Here is an 18,495-nt window from a genome sequence, read left to right as displayed (position 1 = left end):
AACAAACACCTATTTTTTATTTTTTATATTATACTAAAAATTAATTATACATTTAAAATATTATATCAACTTTTATTTATATCACATTATACAACTATTTTAATTCAAAATTTTTACTATTCGAGTCACAACTCAAAATCTAAACTCTCAAACAAACCCTAGTAAAATATTATTAGTAAATAATTAAGAAGTATATTAGCAAAAATAATTATTATATAATAAAAATAATTATAGACTAAGACTAAAATACTTAAATAGTTTAATTAAAATTAAAAATAAATTATTAATTATTATTTTAAAAATGCATAATTATATGTTTTTTTTTTTTACATCCAAATTATATAGAATAAGACCAAAAAAAAAAAAAAATTATGTGGGAACTGATGAAGTAATTTTTTATTTTACTATCCGAACTGAAAAACTTGATTAATTTTCTATTTTAGTTTTGAAGTTAGTGATTTAATTACATTTTAATTTTACTGCGTAGGTAAAAATTAAAAAATAAAAAATAAAAATTCTTATCCAAACTTACAGGAATTAAGTCAAATATAGTAAGTGACAGAGGTTACAAGTGTTGGAGTTTGTGGCTGGCTGTTCCTCGCGATTCCCAAATTGGAATCGGAATTCACAACGTGTCGTGTAGCGCCAAAACGCCGTCGTATCTGCCTGACCCCGAGCGACGTGGCGTCTCCTCCACCATTACACTTGTGAAGTTCTTCTCCTTGCCACGCTAGGCTCAGGCGCCGCAATGCTTTCTCACCCTCGCATTTGCACTGCACACTGCCACTCAGTGATTGCATGTGGTACCCTAGGAAGGTGCTTTAGTTTAAGCGCAGTGGATCGAGGAATCGGAAGCCGAAAGGTGCTTGTGCGTTGCACTGCTCCGTAAATTCTGCTGCTTTTTGTAATTGATTTACTTTGTATGCGTTTGCTTCAGATACAGTCCTCTTGAGGGGTGAATAAGGTGCAGATACGTGTGGATTCCGCCATTTTTATTTGTTTTTGTCACATTTGGGAGAATTGTGTTGTATTGTTGGCTTTAGTTGATGTTTGGGGCTAAAATTAGGGTTTCGTATTACATATATATATATATATATTGTTGATTAAACAATACAATACTTTGAAGGACAGTTTCAGTTCCTATCATATTGTTTATTGAGCTTATGGAAGATGAAGCTTATCAATTCAGCCTCGATATACTTATTACATATTACTGGTTTGTTGAGTTATGAGATCCTTTTTAGCTACGGCGGTGTTGTTCATCAAATTATTGAATTTTCTAACATGATCTAATTTATTTATGGGGTATTGATTTATTCCTCCTCTCTGCAGATTTCTCTTATTTGTAATTGAGTTAGCTGTAACTTGTTTGAGGCTGCATTGATTGTTCAAATCTTGGTATAGCTTATTACAAAGATGTTGTGGTTATTGATTGTTCAAATCTTGGTATAGCTACGGGGGTGTTCATCAAATTATTGAATTTTTCTAACATGATCTAATTGATTTATTCCTCCTCTGTGCAGATTTCTCTTATTTGTATACGAGTTAGCTGTATCTAGTTTAAGGCTGCAATGATTGTTCAAATCTTGGTATAGCTTATTACGAAGATGTTGTGGTTAGGAATGTACTGTGTATTTGCTGTTTAGTCATCAATTACGGCTAATTGTGTCGGTCATTTGTATTTCTCTTCTGGATTTACCTCACTGAATTTGCACAATTTCAGGCCTTTTGGTGATAAATGATATGTTAGTGAGGATGAATATGGAAGAAAAGGATGTTAACTTAGAACTTCAATTGGGTTCTACAAGTTATAATTCAGGTACAGGTGCAATTGCAAGTGCTGGCTCGCGTGTTTTCATGGCATTTACAGCACCCATTCCCCTGTATGAACTAGTTTGGTCACCGAATAATGGGTTGGGTCTTAAACATGCTAGTTCTGATCAAAATCCTTTGCTGTGGAATAAGGAACCGAGCAAAAGTACGCCTGCTGATGTTGGAAAGTCGGTGGCCTCAAAGGAAATGGATAATGTGGATGATGCATTTGGTAACAAGTTTACTTCGACAACGCCTTCTAGAAGCTGTCCTGGTTCAGTAATAGGTTCAAGTCATGAGCTACACGATCACCGTAAGTCATTTCTTGTATGTTCATACTTGGTAATGTTGCTACTATATACAAAGCTTTCCATAGAATGAGCTAGTGACAATATAACATTTTGCATTACATTTCTTGGTGCAAGAAATTCATACATAATTTCCGACGCTAAAACTTTATACTCCCTCTATTCCAGCTTTCCAGCTGAAAGTAATTTTTTACTTTTTTTTCTAGTAGATTAAGAAATACTTCTTCTTTCGAGCTTCTTATGCCAATTTGTTTGGGCACGGAGACTAAAAAATAATAATTTTTTAATAAAAAAATAAGATAAATAAAAAGTATTGGGTATTATAAAGAATTTATGAAGAAGCCCGATAAAGAGTAGTGGGATAAGTAGGTAAAGTTATTTACTATAAATAAACTATGCATAAGTTTAACGGACAACTAAAAACTAACATAAGTATCACTGATGAGGAGAGTAAAAGTATTTTATTGATCAGTGGAAATTTTTTTTTTTTTTTTATATTTTTATTATTTATATTTTAGTTATAAATTAATATTATGTGTAATAGTATGTTTGTAGTTTATTTAATAGTTAAAGGTATTTTGATAATAATTTTTTGATTACTTTTACAATAATAGAAAATAGATACATTTCGGTGGGACAGACGAAAATGGTAAAAATAATATATTAGATAAGAATAGAGGAATGGTAAAGATGATACATTAGATAAGAATGGAGGGGGTATTTCCTTCCCAGATTTTGTACTATTAGCTATTATTGTGTTAGATATGTTGTATAAGGTTCATAATGTAGCACAGAATTGTTTCCTCACTTTGTTTTTGCTTATCAAATTTACTCCCCTGAAAATTTCTTGTGAAATGCTGTTTAATAGAGCAATAATGTAACAGTGGAGAAGGCTGGAACTAGTTGTGCTCCTCTTACGACGGATGATTCCATAGATTGTGAGAAAGAGGGTTTGTGCAGTTCACAAAATGACCAACTTGCCAATATTTCTGATATGGGGAAAAGCATTGCTGGTAAGTAGCGCTAAAATCTTCGTCACCTTACATATACTTGCTTATAATTGCGATGCTTTCATGTATACTTTTTCATGCCTCTGGACATTTGATCTTGTATTGGTTCACTGCAGGATCAGGTGACTGCAAAGCTGGGGAATTTATCCGAAAAGGTAAAGAAAATGGGAATAGTCAGAGTGAATTAAATTCCATGAGCCAATCTATCATGGGCTTGGATGATGTAGATCATCAGGAACCTCTTGCTGCAAAGCTCTCCAAAGTTCATGTTGTATCCCGGAAGATACAGGCTGATAAAAGAATTTCAGCCAGTGAAGAAAAGAACAAGGCAAAAATCATCGTGCCTTTTCCTGCCATAGCTGCTCCCCTGTTGAAAAAGCAGGAATCCGCTGCTGAAAATGACTTGCGTTGTCTCACTCCAAATGGTGTTTGCAGTTTAGGGGAAATGAAACTTGTTACGAAGAAATTTTCTCCCGTGGAAGACTTCTATCTGAAGAAGGGGAAAGGGAAGGCATTATCTCATGGGAGTATCTATAGCAGAGCCTTCAACGATGAGAATGACGAGTGTGAGAGTGTTGAAAGTCGTAATAATGGGGAGCAAGTTTTGAAAGGGATAAAGAGGTGTGCTTATGATCTAGAGTTGATAGTTGGAACCAAAAGAATGAAAAAATATCACATGACTCCTGGATTCGCGTCATCTGCTGAGCCAGCTAGCTCGTTTGCTAGTTGGGTATCGAACATGGTGAAGGGCGTGGCACATGGTAATAAAGAAGAGTCGCTGTCCGTTGCATTGACTCTTACTTGCTCTGATGATGTTTACAGAAGGAATTCTGATGGAGATTTCTTGTATCATAGAAGACATGATTCGCAAGGTCTGGATATGGGGTTCCAGGCTGTATTCAGGTCCTTGTATTGTGCACGAAAGGACAATGATTCTACTGAAGGATCATGTAAATCGTTGGCGGATGAAAAACTATTACTCGAGGATATACCTCGATCATCTCGCTTCAATAATGCTTCAGACATCTTGGCTTGTAATGGAGAAAATGGTGATGCAATCACGTCTCATTCCGATGCTCAATTAGGATCGAACAATGTATCCGAAAAAGGCAATCTTCATAAGAGCCAGTGGGTTTCTCTTTATGGTAAGAAGATTGCTCGAAAAACTGACAAACGCTTCATTTCCTTCCCAGAAGTGAATCTTGACGATGCTCGAGGGGTAATAGATGCTGTTCCTATTGATCAGAGAAGCTCTGAGAATGAATTGTCCATTTTCCGTTGCAAAAAATGGATTCAGAGGTTCTCTGCTAATGGTAAGGCACCCATCGATCCAAAGTCCTCAAGCGTACAACGTAAGAAATTTGAAAGCTCAGAAGCAATGGCATCCATTTTTGCTCGGCGGCTGGATGCCCTGAAGCACGCCAAACCATCGATAAGAAAAAAGGTACCATTGTATTCTATACGATGTTTCTTTTGCGGCAGCAGCCATTATTTAAGTGAATGCCCGAATGTATCAGAAGCTGAAGTTGAGAATCTGCTAGTGAAAATTAGCTCAGTTCATGGTGTCGAAGAGTCGACTTGTTTGTGCATTAGATGCTTTCGATCAGATCACTGGGCTATTACATGTCCCTGGACTCCGTCGATCAGGCATTTTAGGCCGGATCCCAAGTCATCCATCTTTAGTCGATATACAGCTTTTCGTCTTGAGCTTCATGCCGGTCGCGAGCTTGTTTCTGCTGATAGGACAACTTGGGACATGGACATTTCGTCGAGCGGGAATATTTTAACTTCCGACAAAATAAGAACAAGTGCTGTCTCCGATGAGAATAAAGGAAATCGAAATTATCCACAGTGTGAGCCTGCCACTTTAGATCTATGCCGTGCTATTAGGAATCTGCGCGTCTCTCGCCGAGATATCCTCAAGTGAATTCTTAATCTCGATACTGTTTTTTGCTACATTTGGAACGTGGATTTCGACTTTCTGTTTTAACTTTTCCGACCTCATAACTGATTCTCAGATGCTTGAATTCCAACGCCTCACTGTCACGTTTTAATGGTTTTTTCTTGCGCTTGCGGCTCGGAAAGTTGGAATCAGGACCTGGAGAACGCGGCTACTATGTTGCTTGCATAACAGGTACATTTTGCTCGTAAAATATTGTACAGCATCGTAAAATCGAGAAATGAACTAATGTGATTGCATTAGGGGACGCCGAAGATCGTAGTGTTTCTACGTCGAAGAAGTCCATTACCGTCAATGCAGGTGGCGTAAGATCATCCATCGAGAGTCAGTACATCTCCAACGACGACTTCCTCGAGGTTAGTTTTTGCCATGCCTTTCTAAGCTCGATTATTTGGACTGGACATAGATATCTTCCTATACAACGATGAACAACAACATCAAAACATACCATCAACTCATTCGAACTGAAATTATTCGATCACGGGCTCCCGATAAGCCTAAAATTGATTGCTCATATGTAGAGCTGTTAACGAGTCGAGCCAAGTCGAAGTTTAAGTGTGTGTGTGTTCGTTAACATTCACGAACAAGACTCGTGTTTATTAGTTAAGCTTTCGAGCTCATTCGTAGTGTTCGAGTTTGCTCGTTAAAGATTTTTATTGTTTGAACTCGTGTTCGTGTTCGGCTCGTTTAGGCTCATTCAAGCTCGTTTGCCTCAATTTCTTTTTTAATTTTTTATATAAATTAAAAATAAAATTTAAAATTATTTTATTTATTTATTATAAATTGATATTTTAATTATTTATAAATTATAATTTTATATGTATATATAATATTTATAATCAATATATTATTTTAACAAACGTTCGCGAATAAAGTTCGAGTTCGTTCGTTAACTCAACGAGTCTGTTTATGTTGTTTGGCTCGACTCATTAACGTTTGCGAACGAGCTTTAACTGAGCTGAACCGAGCCGAGTTCACGAATAACTCGATTCGTTCAACAGCTCTACTCATATGTCGATGAACTTGTTCCAACATTTGTTTGCAGGACGAGATCACGGCATGGTGCTGCAGAATGGTGAAAAGCGGGAACAAAATCCCATCTTTGAACGAACTCAACTCAAAATTCGACGCTAGAAAAAGCTTAGGATTTTAACAGAACTACGGTCAGTTCTTGCAAGAACAAAAACTTTGTTTATTTCAAATGCATTACTGTTGTTGCTAAAGTTGCTGCGGCTGTGTGCTCATTTTTTCTTATTCGAGCGCACGTTACCTCGCCTCGCCTCGCCTCGTTATTGTAGTTTCGGTGACCTCTAATATCTCCGAAGTTTCCGATACCGGATAAAGTAGTAAGTAGAGGTGTGGACTTAGTTTGTACTTTACCTTTAATGTGTTGATGTGTTCTGCTGAGAAGAATGTTTGATGTTATGTTGTTTTAAGTTTGCTTGCTTAAAGTTTGTTTTCAAAAATTCTATGTTTGAGCTCATTTTATGATCAACACAAGTTAGTAAACTTCTTGGGAAATCATGATCATAAATTATGATGACATGAAAATCTACAACGAATTTTATATAATTTCTTAAAAATCCTACATAATATTTTTTAAAACACGAAAAATATTTATGCAATTTTTTAATTATGGGAAAGTATGGGAAAGTATGGTGCTGATTTTTAAAATTACATATTATTATAAATAAAGTTGGCAAAAACGGACACAATACAATAATTCGATACGAAAGAATTGAGTTTGGATTCAGGATTTCAATATGTTATGTTACATGTTGACATGAATTCAATACGATAATAAATCAATTGGGTTATGGTCGTGGTTTTCAACTCGAATCTGACACAATAACTTGAATAAATCAATTGGGTTATGGTCGTGGTTTTCAACTCGAATCTGACACAATAACTTGATTATAATATATTAATATTAATTTTTTTCTTTATTATATATGTAAAATAATTACTACATCATGCTCTAAGGTTTCATTTACTCCGCGTGTTGATATTTGAATATTAATTATTTATATTACAAATTAAAGAAAAATAGAAAAAGAAACTTCTATTAGTGAAAAATTATATAAATATAAAAATATTTTTAATGTTAAGGACGAATACTAAATGAGACCGTGCCGGATTGAGGAGTATAATTTAATAACTAACCAATATCTAAATTTAAATTAAGTTCAATTTTCAATGCAACCTATTTATTACATTATACTAAAATCAACAAAAATTAAAACATTACAAGAAATAATTATATGACGAGTCAACAAGAATCCGAAGCGCGATAATAAACGGGTCAAGTTAGGAGTTGAGTTATTTAACTCGTTTAAAATATTTAATTCGATAAGAACCCAATGCAATTGAATTGTCAGCTTTATTTACAAGTAATTTTGTCTAAAAAAATATTAAAGGGTGTGTTTGTTTGGGGATTCTCCCCCACATATACTATTCATCCCATTTTTTCCCCTAAAAAATATCAAATCAAACTTGTTTTTTATTTTTTATTTTTTATATTATACTAAAAATCAATTTTACATTCAAAATATCATATTAAAATCTATTTATATTGCATCATACAACTATTTAAATTAAAAAATATTACTACTCAAATCCCAACTAAAAAAGAAACAAAACCGTAAACAAAAAACCCACCCCACCTTTTGAGTGGGTTTGCATTCAGCATGTCATTCCTTTCTTAAATTGTTCAATGGCCTGGCCAAGCCCAATCATTTTAATCCGATCCAGAATCCGACCCGAAATCAAAATCGGGTTTGAACCCGGTCATGAAGCTTAACTTGGCCCATATTGAATTTGCACCGGATGCAGTAGCGGGTCGATTCAAATGCTCATTTATGGCCTCCTAAAATGGCCCGTTAAGGACCCATCTCATTATGGCCCGAGCCCGGCCCGTTTTCGACTTAGAAGAAGTATTTGGGCCCAATGGGAAAACCCAGCCCATTAGTATTCATTCATATATAGTGCAAACGCTCTGCGGCCCGCATTGTGCATCCTTCGCTTCACGGTGAAAACCCTAGCGGCAAAATCAGCTCAGAGCGAAATCTCCAGCAGCAGCCATGGTAAGAGATCTCGTCATGTATCTGTGCGCAACGTGAGTTTGCGTTTCGTTATGTGTAATTTCTCTTTTCGATTCTGTGTGTATGTGTCTCGCAGGCAGATGTCGATCCCGAGGTGGCGGCGGCGCAGCCGAAGAAGAGAACGTTTAAGAAGTTCAGCTTCCGAGGCGTTGATCTGGACGCGCTCCTCGATATGTCTACCGATGAGCTCGTTAAGCTTTTCAATGCTCGCGCTCGAAGAAGGTCTTATGCATTGCTTTCTTTTGTGTGTGTGAAGTCTTTAAAAGTTTCTGAGACGTGTTTTCGTATGTTTGGTCGGCTTGTGATTTGAGTTTGTAACTTTGGCTTTGAAATGAAAATTTGTGCTTCGGAGTTTGATGTTTTTAGAACTTTGCGCGTTCTGCCATTTATGCTCGAGTCTGCTTCAACTGTATATTTGGAAAATTTAGTTTTGAAATGAAAATTGCGCTTCGGAGTTTGATGTTTCTAGAACTTTGCGAGTTCTGCCATTTATGCTCGAGTCTGTTTTTAGAACTTTGAGTGTTCTGCCATTTATGCTCGAGTCTGCTTTCAACTTTATATTTGGTCTGTGGTTCTGTTGGTAGAGTTTCTGCATATTTGCAATTTTGAGTTTAATCCACTTTATGATGACAGTGGCTATAAGAATCAGTGGATCGAAATGTTTCATTTATCTAATGAGCTGTAAATGCTTTCAAATCAAGTCCGTTTTATTTACCTTTCACCAATTTTAATCGAACTTTTGATGTATAGCTGTTTATAGCAAATGTAAGATATGCAATCTCTTGTAAGAATTGTTCCTGAGGTTGATTCAAACAATTGTAATTGTAAATGATCATAGGTTGAGCTTCTTATGGCACTTAATGACATATCATTCTTGAATGCTTGTTCATCCATTTAACTTGTAATATGTTTTATATTGCAGGTTCCAGAGGGGTTTGAAGAGGAAGCCAATGGCTTTGATCAAGAAGCTGCGGAAGGCTGTAAGTATTAAATATGGTGGTCATTTTCAGCTTACTGAATTATTAATCGACTGATTGTTTCTTGTTCAATTCTGCGGCTCTGCACAAACTATGTTGTCTTAAAGTATTTGGTTTGTTCACATGCTTGCAAGCTTATAATTAGGATGTTCATGTATTCAGTATCTTTCCGAATGGATTTCACTCTCGTCTCCACACTGTGCCAGCGATTAAGATGTTATGTGAATATCATTTCTTCCAATTTTATTATTTTTACTAGTTTTATCGATTTTATTAGTTTGTTCTGAAATCTTTATATTGTGAACATTTACTACTTTTTCCATCTTTAGCCTTTCGTATTCACGCCACTATTTCAAATCACTACTAGTTTTTCTTGAATCTAAGAAAGTGGGTGATGTTCTTTCCTAGAAATTCATAAGATCCTCAAGTTTTTTGTCGTAAGAGTAAAAGACATTATCTCAAATTGGGAGACTAGTATTCTTTGCCTCTCCCCATTCCTTTAATTAAGTTAACAATCTCCATGGAAATTTTACCTTAACATGTATTCATACAACTTTTTCTTTTTTTTTTGTAGAAACGTGAGGCCCCGCCAGGTGAGAAGCCGGCCCTAGTGAGAACCCACCTGCGGAACATGATTATTGTTCCGGAGATGATTGGCAGTGTGCTTGGAGTGTACAATGGAAAGACCTTCAACCCAGTTGAAATCAAGCCCGAGATGATTGGCCACTACCTGGCTGAATTCTCGATTTCATACAAGCCCGTCAAGCACGGGAGGCCAGGTATCGGTGCCACCCACTCTTCTAGATTCATTCCTCTCAAGTGAGTGAATTTTTTGAGCCAGAATTGGAGAAAGTATTATGTTCTTTTATGTGGTGCTGTTCACTTTACTATAAATTTGAATCTTTTCTCTGAGAGTTTTGTAGTTTTGTTAAATTGACTTAATGGTAAATTGGTATTTTGCTATTTTTATTAGTTTTAAATATATACCTCAAGTTTGGCATTATTGATTCCCATATTTAGAAATGGGCTGAGTCAGTTTGGTTTTGTTTTTTTTTTTTTTTCTTTTTTTGGAATAGTAAAGTTTTGAATAGAAATGCCTTTTTGATGTGATCTAATTGGTTGTTTGATTTAATGTTTTTAATGGCGAATATTTCTTTTAATATAGTATATTAAATATAAAATAAATATATGATGTACTCTCTGTGTCATCTAAATTTATTCTTACTTTCTTTTTTTGATTGTTATCAAAATTTATCTATGTTTTCCTTTTTTTTCTACTTTTTCTTTATCATAAAATGAAAATGTTTTATTTTTACCCACTTTTTTGTTTGATGTGTGGGGATGGTTTAATTTGCAGCTGATTAGATTCGGCCAAAGGTTTAATTATCATATATTATTATTATTATTACTATTATTATTATTATTAGTATTATTTTCACTATAATACTATTTGGTTTGGTAATGCAAATTATTTAAATTGTTTATATTGTATATTAATCTAATTGTTAATATTTAATAGAACACTATAAAAGTACTTTTATAATGCTTGAATTAAATTTTACAATTTCTAAGATACTTTTTCCATGGCTTTGTTCTTTTTATTATATTTTTTCACAATTTTTTTCTTTTAAAAAAAATTAATACATTACATATAGTTTCGTTATTTTTATATACTTTGCATAATTTTTTATATTTTATATAAAAAAATATTTTTTCAACAAATCTCAAAAAAAAGAATCATATCTTGAATATTTTCTGCGTTTGAATTAAGTTTGGGTTTCATTTTGAAGTTAAAAAGGTGTAAATAATTAATATGAAATTTAGGGCGGGTCTAGTTTCGGGTTGGGTTTGAACATCCAAGATCAGGCACAATCTGGTTTCAGATTATGTTGGGTTAGACAGCCTAATTTCTTTTTTTAAATTTCATTTTAATTATATTTTATATTTTTTTATTAAAAAATAAATTATATTATTTTCGTCTTACAACGATTTTATATAAGATTTTAAAATTTTAATAAGATCAATTTATAAAAAAAAATTAAAATATATTGAGAGATTATAATAAAAATTGTCTATTATTATGGGATTAATTTAAATAAATTTAATTATAATAAAATATTAATATACAATTCATTTATATTTTTTATTAATGCATTTACAAATATTTTTATCCTTTAATTGTTTTGATCAATTGGATTTTATCTGTCCCAACACCATTCGAAGAGGCCAAGGCACAATATAGAGTTTGCTTTTCAAAGATTTTCTTTTTACAAGATTTCAATATATAATTATATTTTTTCATTTCATAAAAAATAAAAAAATTAGCATTCAATATAAAATACTCCTTTGTCCATTTATCACTTCTAATTTTTATCTTTCTATAAAAAATAAATATGTCAATTCATAACAAAAATATATAATTACCTAAATACCACTTTTAATCTTTATTTTTCGATAAAAGATAAATTTGTTAATTCATAAAAAAATATATATATATATACAATTACCTAAATACCATACAAATATACTATAAAATAATTAAAATTGGACCCGAAGGGTATTAATTTATATCACCTACAAAATTATTTATATTTCACATTAAAAAATATACCTCAAACTAAAATACCAATATGCCGAACTAATCCACCTCAAAAATAATTGTCTACTTTTTAATATCAAATTCTTATTTTTTGTCATGCTTAAATCATCAAAATTGCAAACTGTATTTATTTGTATTAGCGCTAATTATAATTCAAATACTAGGAGCGTTTGTTTTGAGTTTTTAACTTAAATTTAGCGAATCATCAATTTTTTTTCTTCCAAAGATACATGACTTTTGATTAGGAATGGAGAAATTTACTGAAACATACGGTATAGATGTATAGATATCGTACCAAAATTTTCAGTACAGTATCGGTATAAATTTTTAAAAAATTCGATATTTCGGTAGAATACCATACCAATATTATTTTTATTAAATAATTTAATTATTAATATAAATAATAATTATTAATATATATTTTTTAAATCATAACAAAAAAATATGTAAACTATTGAAAATTTATTGATTGTTTCGTAATATTTTTGTGGTGAAAAATAGTGATATTTATTAATTTTTCTAATTATTTTAAAATTTAAAATTATACTTTCAATATATACAGGTATCTACCGAAATCAATTTTCAGTATATACCGGTATCGCACCAAAATTAAAAATTTCGGTATAAACGGTACATACTAATACCGTATCAAAAATTTCGATATACCAAAATTCGGTATATTGAAACTTTTGGTACGATACCGGTATGTATTTTAGTCATACCGAAAAATTCGATACAATATTGGTATCGATTGGTATTTTTGGTGCAATCAGATATGTCATCCCTACTTTTGATAATATAGTTTAACGAAAAAAAAAAAAAAAACAATAAATAAAGACTGAACAGTAAAGAAAACAACACGCATAATCTTCAAATGAACCAACCCTATAAGCAAACCCAAACCTAACATAAAACCTCTAGTTCAGGCTCAAAACCTACTATACATACATACATACATACATACATACATATTTCTTCTTTCTCTTTTCTACGACCCTAATCCTTAAACCCTAAACTCGATAAATTCTTGTATTAGACAAGCTTAAAAGTCGCAAGAAAAAAAGTTTAGGCATCGACTAAAATCGAAGCCAAACCGAACCAAAATAGAAATTCTTAAACCATATTGAAACAGGTATCTTAATTGAAACCAATATGCTCCAACCAGAAGTCGCGAGAAATGCCTAATTATTCAGTTCCGGTTCGACCTAATAAGCAACCGTGAACCGGCAGTTCTAGAACCACAGTTAGGTCTAAAATAAACATAAGATTTAAGGTATCATAAGGATATAGAGAACCAGATAATCGATTTTTTGAAATTTCAAATACACGAGCACAGGGAGGGGTTTGAAAGTAACGGCGCTGCAGAATGCAAAGACCAAAAGGAACACACGACAACTGAGACAAGATCAAAACTTTTTCTGAGTACCTAACATTAGAGATTCAAATTAATGCGAATAATCCGTACCTCGGAATTTGAAATTCGGTATTCAATTCATACCTATTGCTGTTTCTTCTTCTTCGACCTCCTCTTTCTCCGGGGCTTCCGGGCATCTGAGTTGGAGCTTAAGTTGCCACTGTTGGTGGTGGAATCCACGGGGACTTTGTTCCGGAACGACGATATGCCGAGGCTGCTGGATGTGTTGCTGGATGTGGATATTCCAGCAGTTCGGTTGTATGGTTTCTTACTCGAGGATGCTGCGAATCTTGATTTGTTTTTCATCAGATTTGAAAATGGCTTTCCGGACGGGCCGGGAGGTGGCATTAGAGCACGAGCAGAAATCTGCTTCTGCGACCGACGACAATTTAGAATGGGATATGTAGTTAGTTTTAGACGGCTTATTGTTGCAAATGTGGATACGACTCGATTGCTGACCTGATTTCTTTCGTCACTGGACATCCCCGATGCAGCTTTACCCGAGGCACTAGAGGCTTGCTCCCTGTACACCCAAAAAAAAAAATATATATATATATATATAAATAATCGGTTATCTTAAAAGCATGGAATCATCATCAAGCAACGGACAAATTCAAGCACTACGTGTTTTTGACAATGATCGTATATTTCTATAGTTCAAAAGTATCATGAGCTAAATAGTTTGGTACAATAAATTCATGTCATCTTTCTACCCTTGGCGGATTTCAGTTTATTACAGCTTAATAGAAGTGGGGATTTTCAAGATATACATTTTCGGCATTCAAGGTTACGACTTTATGCCTTCTAAAGTAATTGAGAAAATATTTGAGGTTTCCTCGACGCTAAAAAGGCAGGAGGTCTGGAAACTGAAAACTTCAGAGTACCACTCTAAATCTTATTTCTCGAGACCAATCCGAACAAGCATAATAGAACCAAAAAGGAGAGAATGTAATCGTCTACATGAAGTATTTGCAGTACAAAACTGATACAAGAAGCAGTTGGAGAGTACCGTGCACTCCATTCGTCATCTGCTTCAGATGCATCACTAGAGCTCCCGTGTAAGAAGAAATCATCCTCACTGGGATCCAATAGCCCGTCGTCCTCGCTCCCTGTTTCTGTTTGCAGAAGTAAAAAACTTGATATATGAATCTCAAAAATGAATGTGATTGCAGACGGGCAGACAACATGTTAATATTAAAACAGTTAAAGAGTTCCCCAAATTCCAATTTTAACTCCTATATAAAGTACAATAATAGAAAATGAAGTTCCTTTCGATATCCCAGGAGATCACCTGCCCCTGTACCACCTTGCCCCGCACCCCTGTCCCCTCTCACGATGTGAGATATACATACACAATGTGTATAAATAACAGGACAGGGTGAGGGTGGGGGCAGGTGATCCGCTCCCCAATGTCCCTATTTTCATGTTGATAAGCATACAAAAACAACCATTTGATATCCATTTAGAATTGCTCAATTTTGCTTTTGAACTAACAGGTTTACAAATAATAAACAACGTAAATATTGATTCTGCATTAGTCTAAGCACGATGTGTGATAATAATATCCATTTCAAATATTTCGAACTACACATATCCAAACTTGAATCAGAAGGGGAAGAGTGCAGGAGAGGAATGATATACAAGGGCTGCCAACAAAGATGTGATAGATTAGCGTAAGTTACTAAGATTGCTAACGAAATTGACCGTACCAATTTAGACCACCACCCCCCCCCCCTCTCTCATACAGTCAAATGCCCGAGGGGAATTAACAACAAGCATCACAATTCTTGTTTGTTTTCTTATCATTTTGATTATTTTTACTAATGGTTCATGATTTATCACAATTGGTCACTAATTTATAAAAGACTATAACTCGATTATGATTTTATCTAGAACTGACTTTTGTGTTCCACACAATTGACAATTCTATCTTAGTGGTCTAAAAAATCAGTAAATCTCATAGAATATCTCCATCAGTCTATATGGTGGATTATTCAATGAGCAAAAAAAAAAAAAAATCACTTTTATATTTTTTCTCGGTTTTATTTGCTTGTAAATTGTCATTTTGCTTTGTAGTTCGACATTGCATTATGCATCATAGAACACAGTTGCAAAGAGCTTTGTAATTAACTAATAAGTATTAGCTTCGGCGGATTTTCAATGGCACTCTTCAGCAGCCCTGCCTCACTATAATATGGAGGTTTTAATGAAAATAAAACAGCACTAAATATTTACATTTATGTATTTCATTATCATCTACAACACATACAATGAAGAAAGCACATTTAATGCAACAAAATTGAAACATTTGGGCCAATTATTAGCACTCATGCATTATTCGACAACTCTAGCAATCATAGAATCTTGAAAGACAGATAAAAATGCATAAGATAGGATCTCACATTTATTGAATAGGCATCTAAAGTTCTAATATCGCAAGTCATTTTCTTCACAACTAACATGAAACAGTTTTCTTGACATACAAGTCAATCATGGCATGATGACGTTGCTCATACAGTGAATATCAATAGACCACACACACCATGGAGATAAATTGCCATAAATTTCCACTTCAAATATTTTGGAATCATAAGACAATTTTAGGCCTGCGTCATAGTGATGACACATCCATTGCATTCTCCATCCAAAACAATTTTCCAAAGAAAAAAGAGAAGAAACTCAAGGATTAATTTATTTATTTTCAGGGTAATTTATAATAGATGCACATAGGATAAACAGCTAAAGCCTTTGAGTAAAGTTAAAAAAACGGAAATACCTTCCAAATCCTTTCCACTTGCTGCAGCAGCAATCAGATTAGCCTTTATTTGCTTTCGCAAATTGTTTCTTTTTTCCACAATCTCTGCCTCGTCACCTCCCATAAATAATGAGACATACTTCTCCGTCTTTGGGAAGAACTGTAAGTTAGTTTTGAGAACAATAAACAAGGAAAGATTAGTAGTGTTATTTCTCCATTTAATAACATACAAAAAAAAGTGATGTAAGTTAAAAACTTTGACAAAAACCAAATTCCGTATAATTTAGCAATAAGCAGCCCTCATTCGAAAACTGTATATCTTATTTCTGTATTCAAGGATTTGACTCAAGGAATTCCAAATTCCTTGATACAGAATTGTGCATCTAGATCGAAATAATATGTCTTCATAGAAGCATTATGAATTCCAAGCTTTACCAAACAATGATGACCTATTATAACTCAACTTAAGCTGCAACTACAAAATCGCAACAAAAACTTCATGAAATATATGCAAATGGTAAAACTCGAACCCAAAATAGTTTCTTACTCCAACACAGCTCTTCAATTCCAAGTGGAACGCATGCCAGTCAGATTAGTATAGGACATCTAAAACTAATTAAAATTGACCATAGGTAAAGGAAATGCTCGAGAAAGAAGATCCAACAGAAGTTTAAACAGAGTCATCACATACAACAAAGTTAAAGACAATGCACATGGATAAAACAAAGACGAAAGCATTTCATAATACCCGAACGTATTCAAGGTCTTCTTTCAATTTAGAGAGTTGCTCGGCAATGTCTGCTTCCTGGGCCTGACTCGTCAAAGTCCTCAGCTGCTTCTCCAACCTTCTTAACCTTCGCTCAATCTTTCTTCTTTCTAGTCATGAAAAAAAATAAGTCATTGCAATGTTTATCACATCCACAGCACCGAACAGAGAAAGTTTTAACTGTAAAAAGGCTAGAGACAAAAAAAAAACTCTTAAAGGATCAGACTGGCCCACTCCTTACCGAAAAATCGAATCTTTCTGTTCCGTAAAAATATCTTACGTTCCACAGCCAGTCGAGTGTGAATCTCTTGTTGTTTCTTGAGTTCCTCCAACTTCTTTTCCTGAGTTTCCTTTACTTCTTGAGGCAATTCCTGCATATCATGTTGGTGTTAAAATTGAAGATCTCTCAACACATCAACAAATAAAGCAAATTCAAGTGGCAACCAATAATTTTGCTGAAAATTAAGTTTGACATACAAAACTACCTACAGAAATAGTAATGGCAAATTAAAGAGAAGACAGAATCAATATCACATGCAGATATAAACCCTTTAAAGACATTCAATCCAAAGTAACTACTCTTTCTTGTCAACAAAAATTCAACTATGCTATACTCCTAAAACCCTAAAAACCTTAGTGCTGGTGTTTGTCCAACGATTTTTCAAAATTTTTTACTTTTCGCTAATTTTGTTCCCCAAAAACATCACATCACATCAAACTACACTCCCTTTTTTATATCACCCCCAAACATCTATTCAAATTCAAAATTCTTTCAATTCAAAATCCAAATATAAAATCCAAATTCCAAAACAAACACACCCTAATTCTAGACAATCTTAGCATCCACAAGCACCAAAACAAACCATCCTCCATTTACCCCTTTTCTAGGTGCAACACAAATTACACAAAATCAATCTGAGGTTGCTTTTGATATCTAGCCTAATATATCTATATATATGAACAATTGACGACAGAACCACATCAATTCAACCGCAATAATTGAGTAACGCTCCAAACCGAAATAATCGAATGCATCGCTCATCCGCAGAGTAAAAAATAATCGACAAAATTGATACGAATACACAAGTGCGCGTGCGTTAGGTGTACGGATACGTGGAGAAATTAGGGATTAGGGAAAGTTGAGAGTGTGAAAAATACTCTGCGAAGCATGCGCTCAATGGAGCGAATCTGGTTTTTGAGGGAGACCGCTTTGGGCTTGACGGCGGCCTTGGATTTCTTGTCAACAGCTAGGGCTTTGGGACGGCGCTGGCCGTGGGGATTCTTCCGCTCCGCGGCGGCTGTTCGGCGCTTGCCGTAACCTCCGTGCCCCATTTTCGCCGCAGTCGTCGTCCTTCGAGAGCGGGCGGGCAATACGGCGTCGTTTTGATACTTTGTTGTGTCCAATTCTGCTGTAACGTGTGCATAGAGGAAGGATGAATGAAGGATGAATGATGTATTAATTAGATAACTATTCCCCTCAGTCCGGGTCAGGTCAGATAAAAGAAACAATATTTAGAATAGTTCACACTAATAATAATAAACTATGATATTATTTCATAGGAATAATATTGTTGATATTTTAAATATTTTATTTTAATAAAAATATATTTAACATAAATATTTAATTAAAAAATTAAAATTTTATATAATATAAATAAATAAAAATATATATTTATTTATTTGTAATTACTATAATTAGTTTTATAAAAAAAATTGAAATTTTTAAAGATAAATAAAAGTATTTGTTAAGTGAAGAGAAATAAAAATAAAAAATTTTTAATAAATTCTGCATA

At 33.9% G+C, this 18,495-nt stretch overlaps 3 protein-coding genes across 20 annotated transcripts; 2 read left to right on the top strand and 1 right to left on the bottom strand.

Moving 5' to 3' along the window:
* The first annotated feature begins 598 nt into the window (after positions 1-598).
* On the top strand, positions 599-6,559 carry LOC127250379 (uncharacterized). Of its 15 annotated transcripts, none has more exons than XM_051273646.1 (8): positions 600-862; positions 1,524-1,589; positions 1,724-2,125; positions 3,005-3,133; positions 3,247-5,053; positions 5,149-5,264; positions 5,334-5,446; positions 6,136-6,559. In XM_051273646.1, exons 3-8 carry the CDS (start codon positions 1,744-1,746, stop codon positions 6,241-6,243), a joined length of 2,655 nt encoding a protein of 884 aa, XP_051129603.1. In that variant the 5' UTR covers positions 600-862; positions 1,524-1,589; positions 1,724-1,743; the 3' UTR covers positions 6,244-6,559. The 15 variants fall into 15 exon arrangements, with proteins under 15 accessions (XP_051129597.1, XP_051129603.1, XP_051129600.1 ...); XM_051273648.1 differs by lacking the exon at positions 1,524-1,589 and having other exon boundaries at positions 602-862; positions 1,724-1,819; positions 1,966-2,125; XM_051273654.1 differs by lacking the exon at positions 1,524-1,589 and having other exon boundaries at positions 602-862; positions 1,724-1,819; positions 1,935-2,125.
* Positions 6,560-8,071: 1,512 nt separating this feature from the next.
* LOC127250727 (40S ribosomal protein S15-like) lies at positions 8,072-10,131 on the top strand. The gene is made up of 4 exons (XM_051274147.1): positions 8,072-8,173; positions 8,268-8,413; positions 9,114-9,171; positions 9,743-10,131. The coding sequence occupies exons 1-4, from the start codon at positions 8,171-8,173 to the stop codon at positions 9,989-9,991; spliced, it is 456 nt and encodes a 151-aa protein (XP_051130104.1). The 5' UTR covers positions 8,072-8,170; the 3' UTR covers positions 9,992-10,131.
* Positions 10,132-13,059: 2,928 nt separating this feature from the next.
* Positions 13,060-18,158, bottom strand: LOC127250629 (rRNA-processing protein EFG1-like). 4 transcript variants are annotated; one of them, XM_051274010.1, is made up of 8 exons: positions 17,861-18,155; positions 16,944-17,073; positions 16,685-16,812; positions 15,958-16,096; positions 14,191-14,296; positions 13,641-13,704; positions 13,266-13,553; positions 13,060-13,193 (listed from the first exon to the last, which is right to left on the bottom strand). In XM_051274010.1, exons 1-7 carry the CDS (start codon positions 18,032-18,034, stop codon positions 13,266-13,268), a joined length of 1,029 nt encoding a protein of 342 aa, XP_051129967.1. In that variant the 5' UTR covers positions 18,035-18,155; the 3' UTR covers positions 13,060-13,193. The 4 variants fall into 4 exon arrangements, with proteins under 4 accessions (XP_051129967.1, XP_051129968.1, XP_051129969.1 ...); XM_051274011.1 differs by having other exon boundaries at positions 13,060-13,162; XM_051274012.1 differs by having other exon boundaries at positions 13,060-13,547; positions 17,861-18,158.
* Between the last annotated feature and the right edge of the window lie 337 nt (positions 18,159-18,495).

This window comes from Andrographis paniculata, unplaced genomic scaffold, assembly GCF_009805555.1.
Source record: "Andrographis paniculata isolate CXL003 unplaced genomic scaffold, ASM980555v1 Contig37END, whole genome shotgun sequence".
Taxonomy (NCBI): Eukaryota; Viridiplantae; Streptophyta; class Magnoliopsida; order Lamiales; family Acanthaceae; genus Andrographis; species Andrographis paniculata.
Note: the sequence above shows the minus strand (reverse complement) of the source record. Positions and strands in the feature narration are given on the sequence as shown.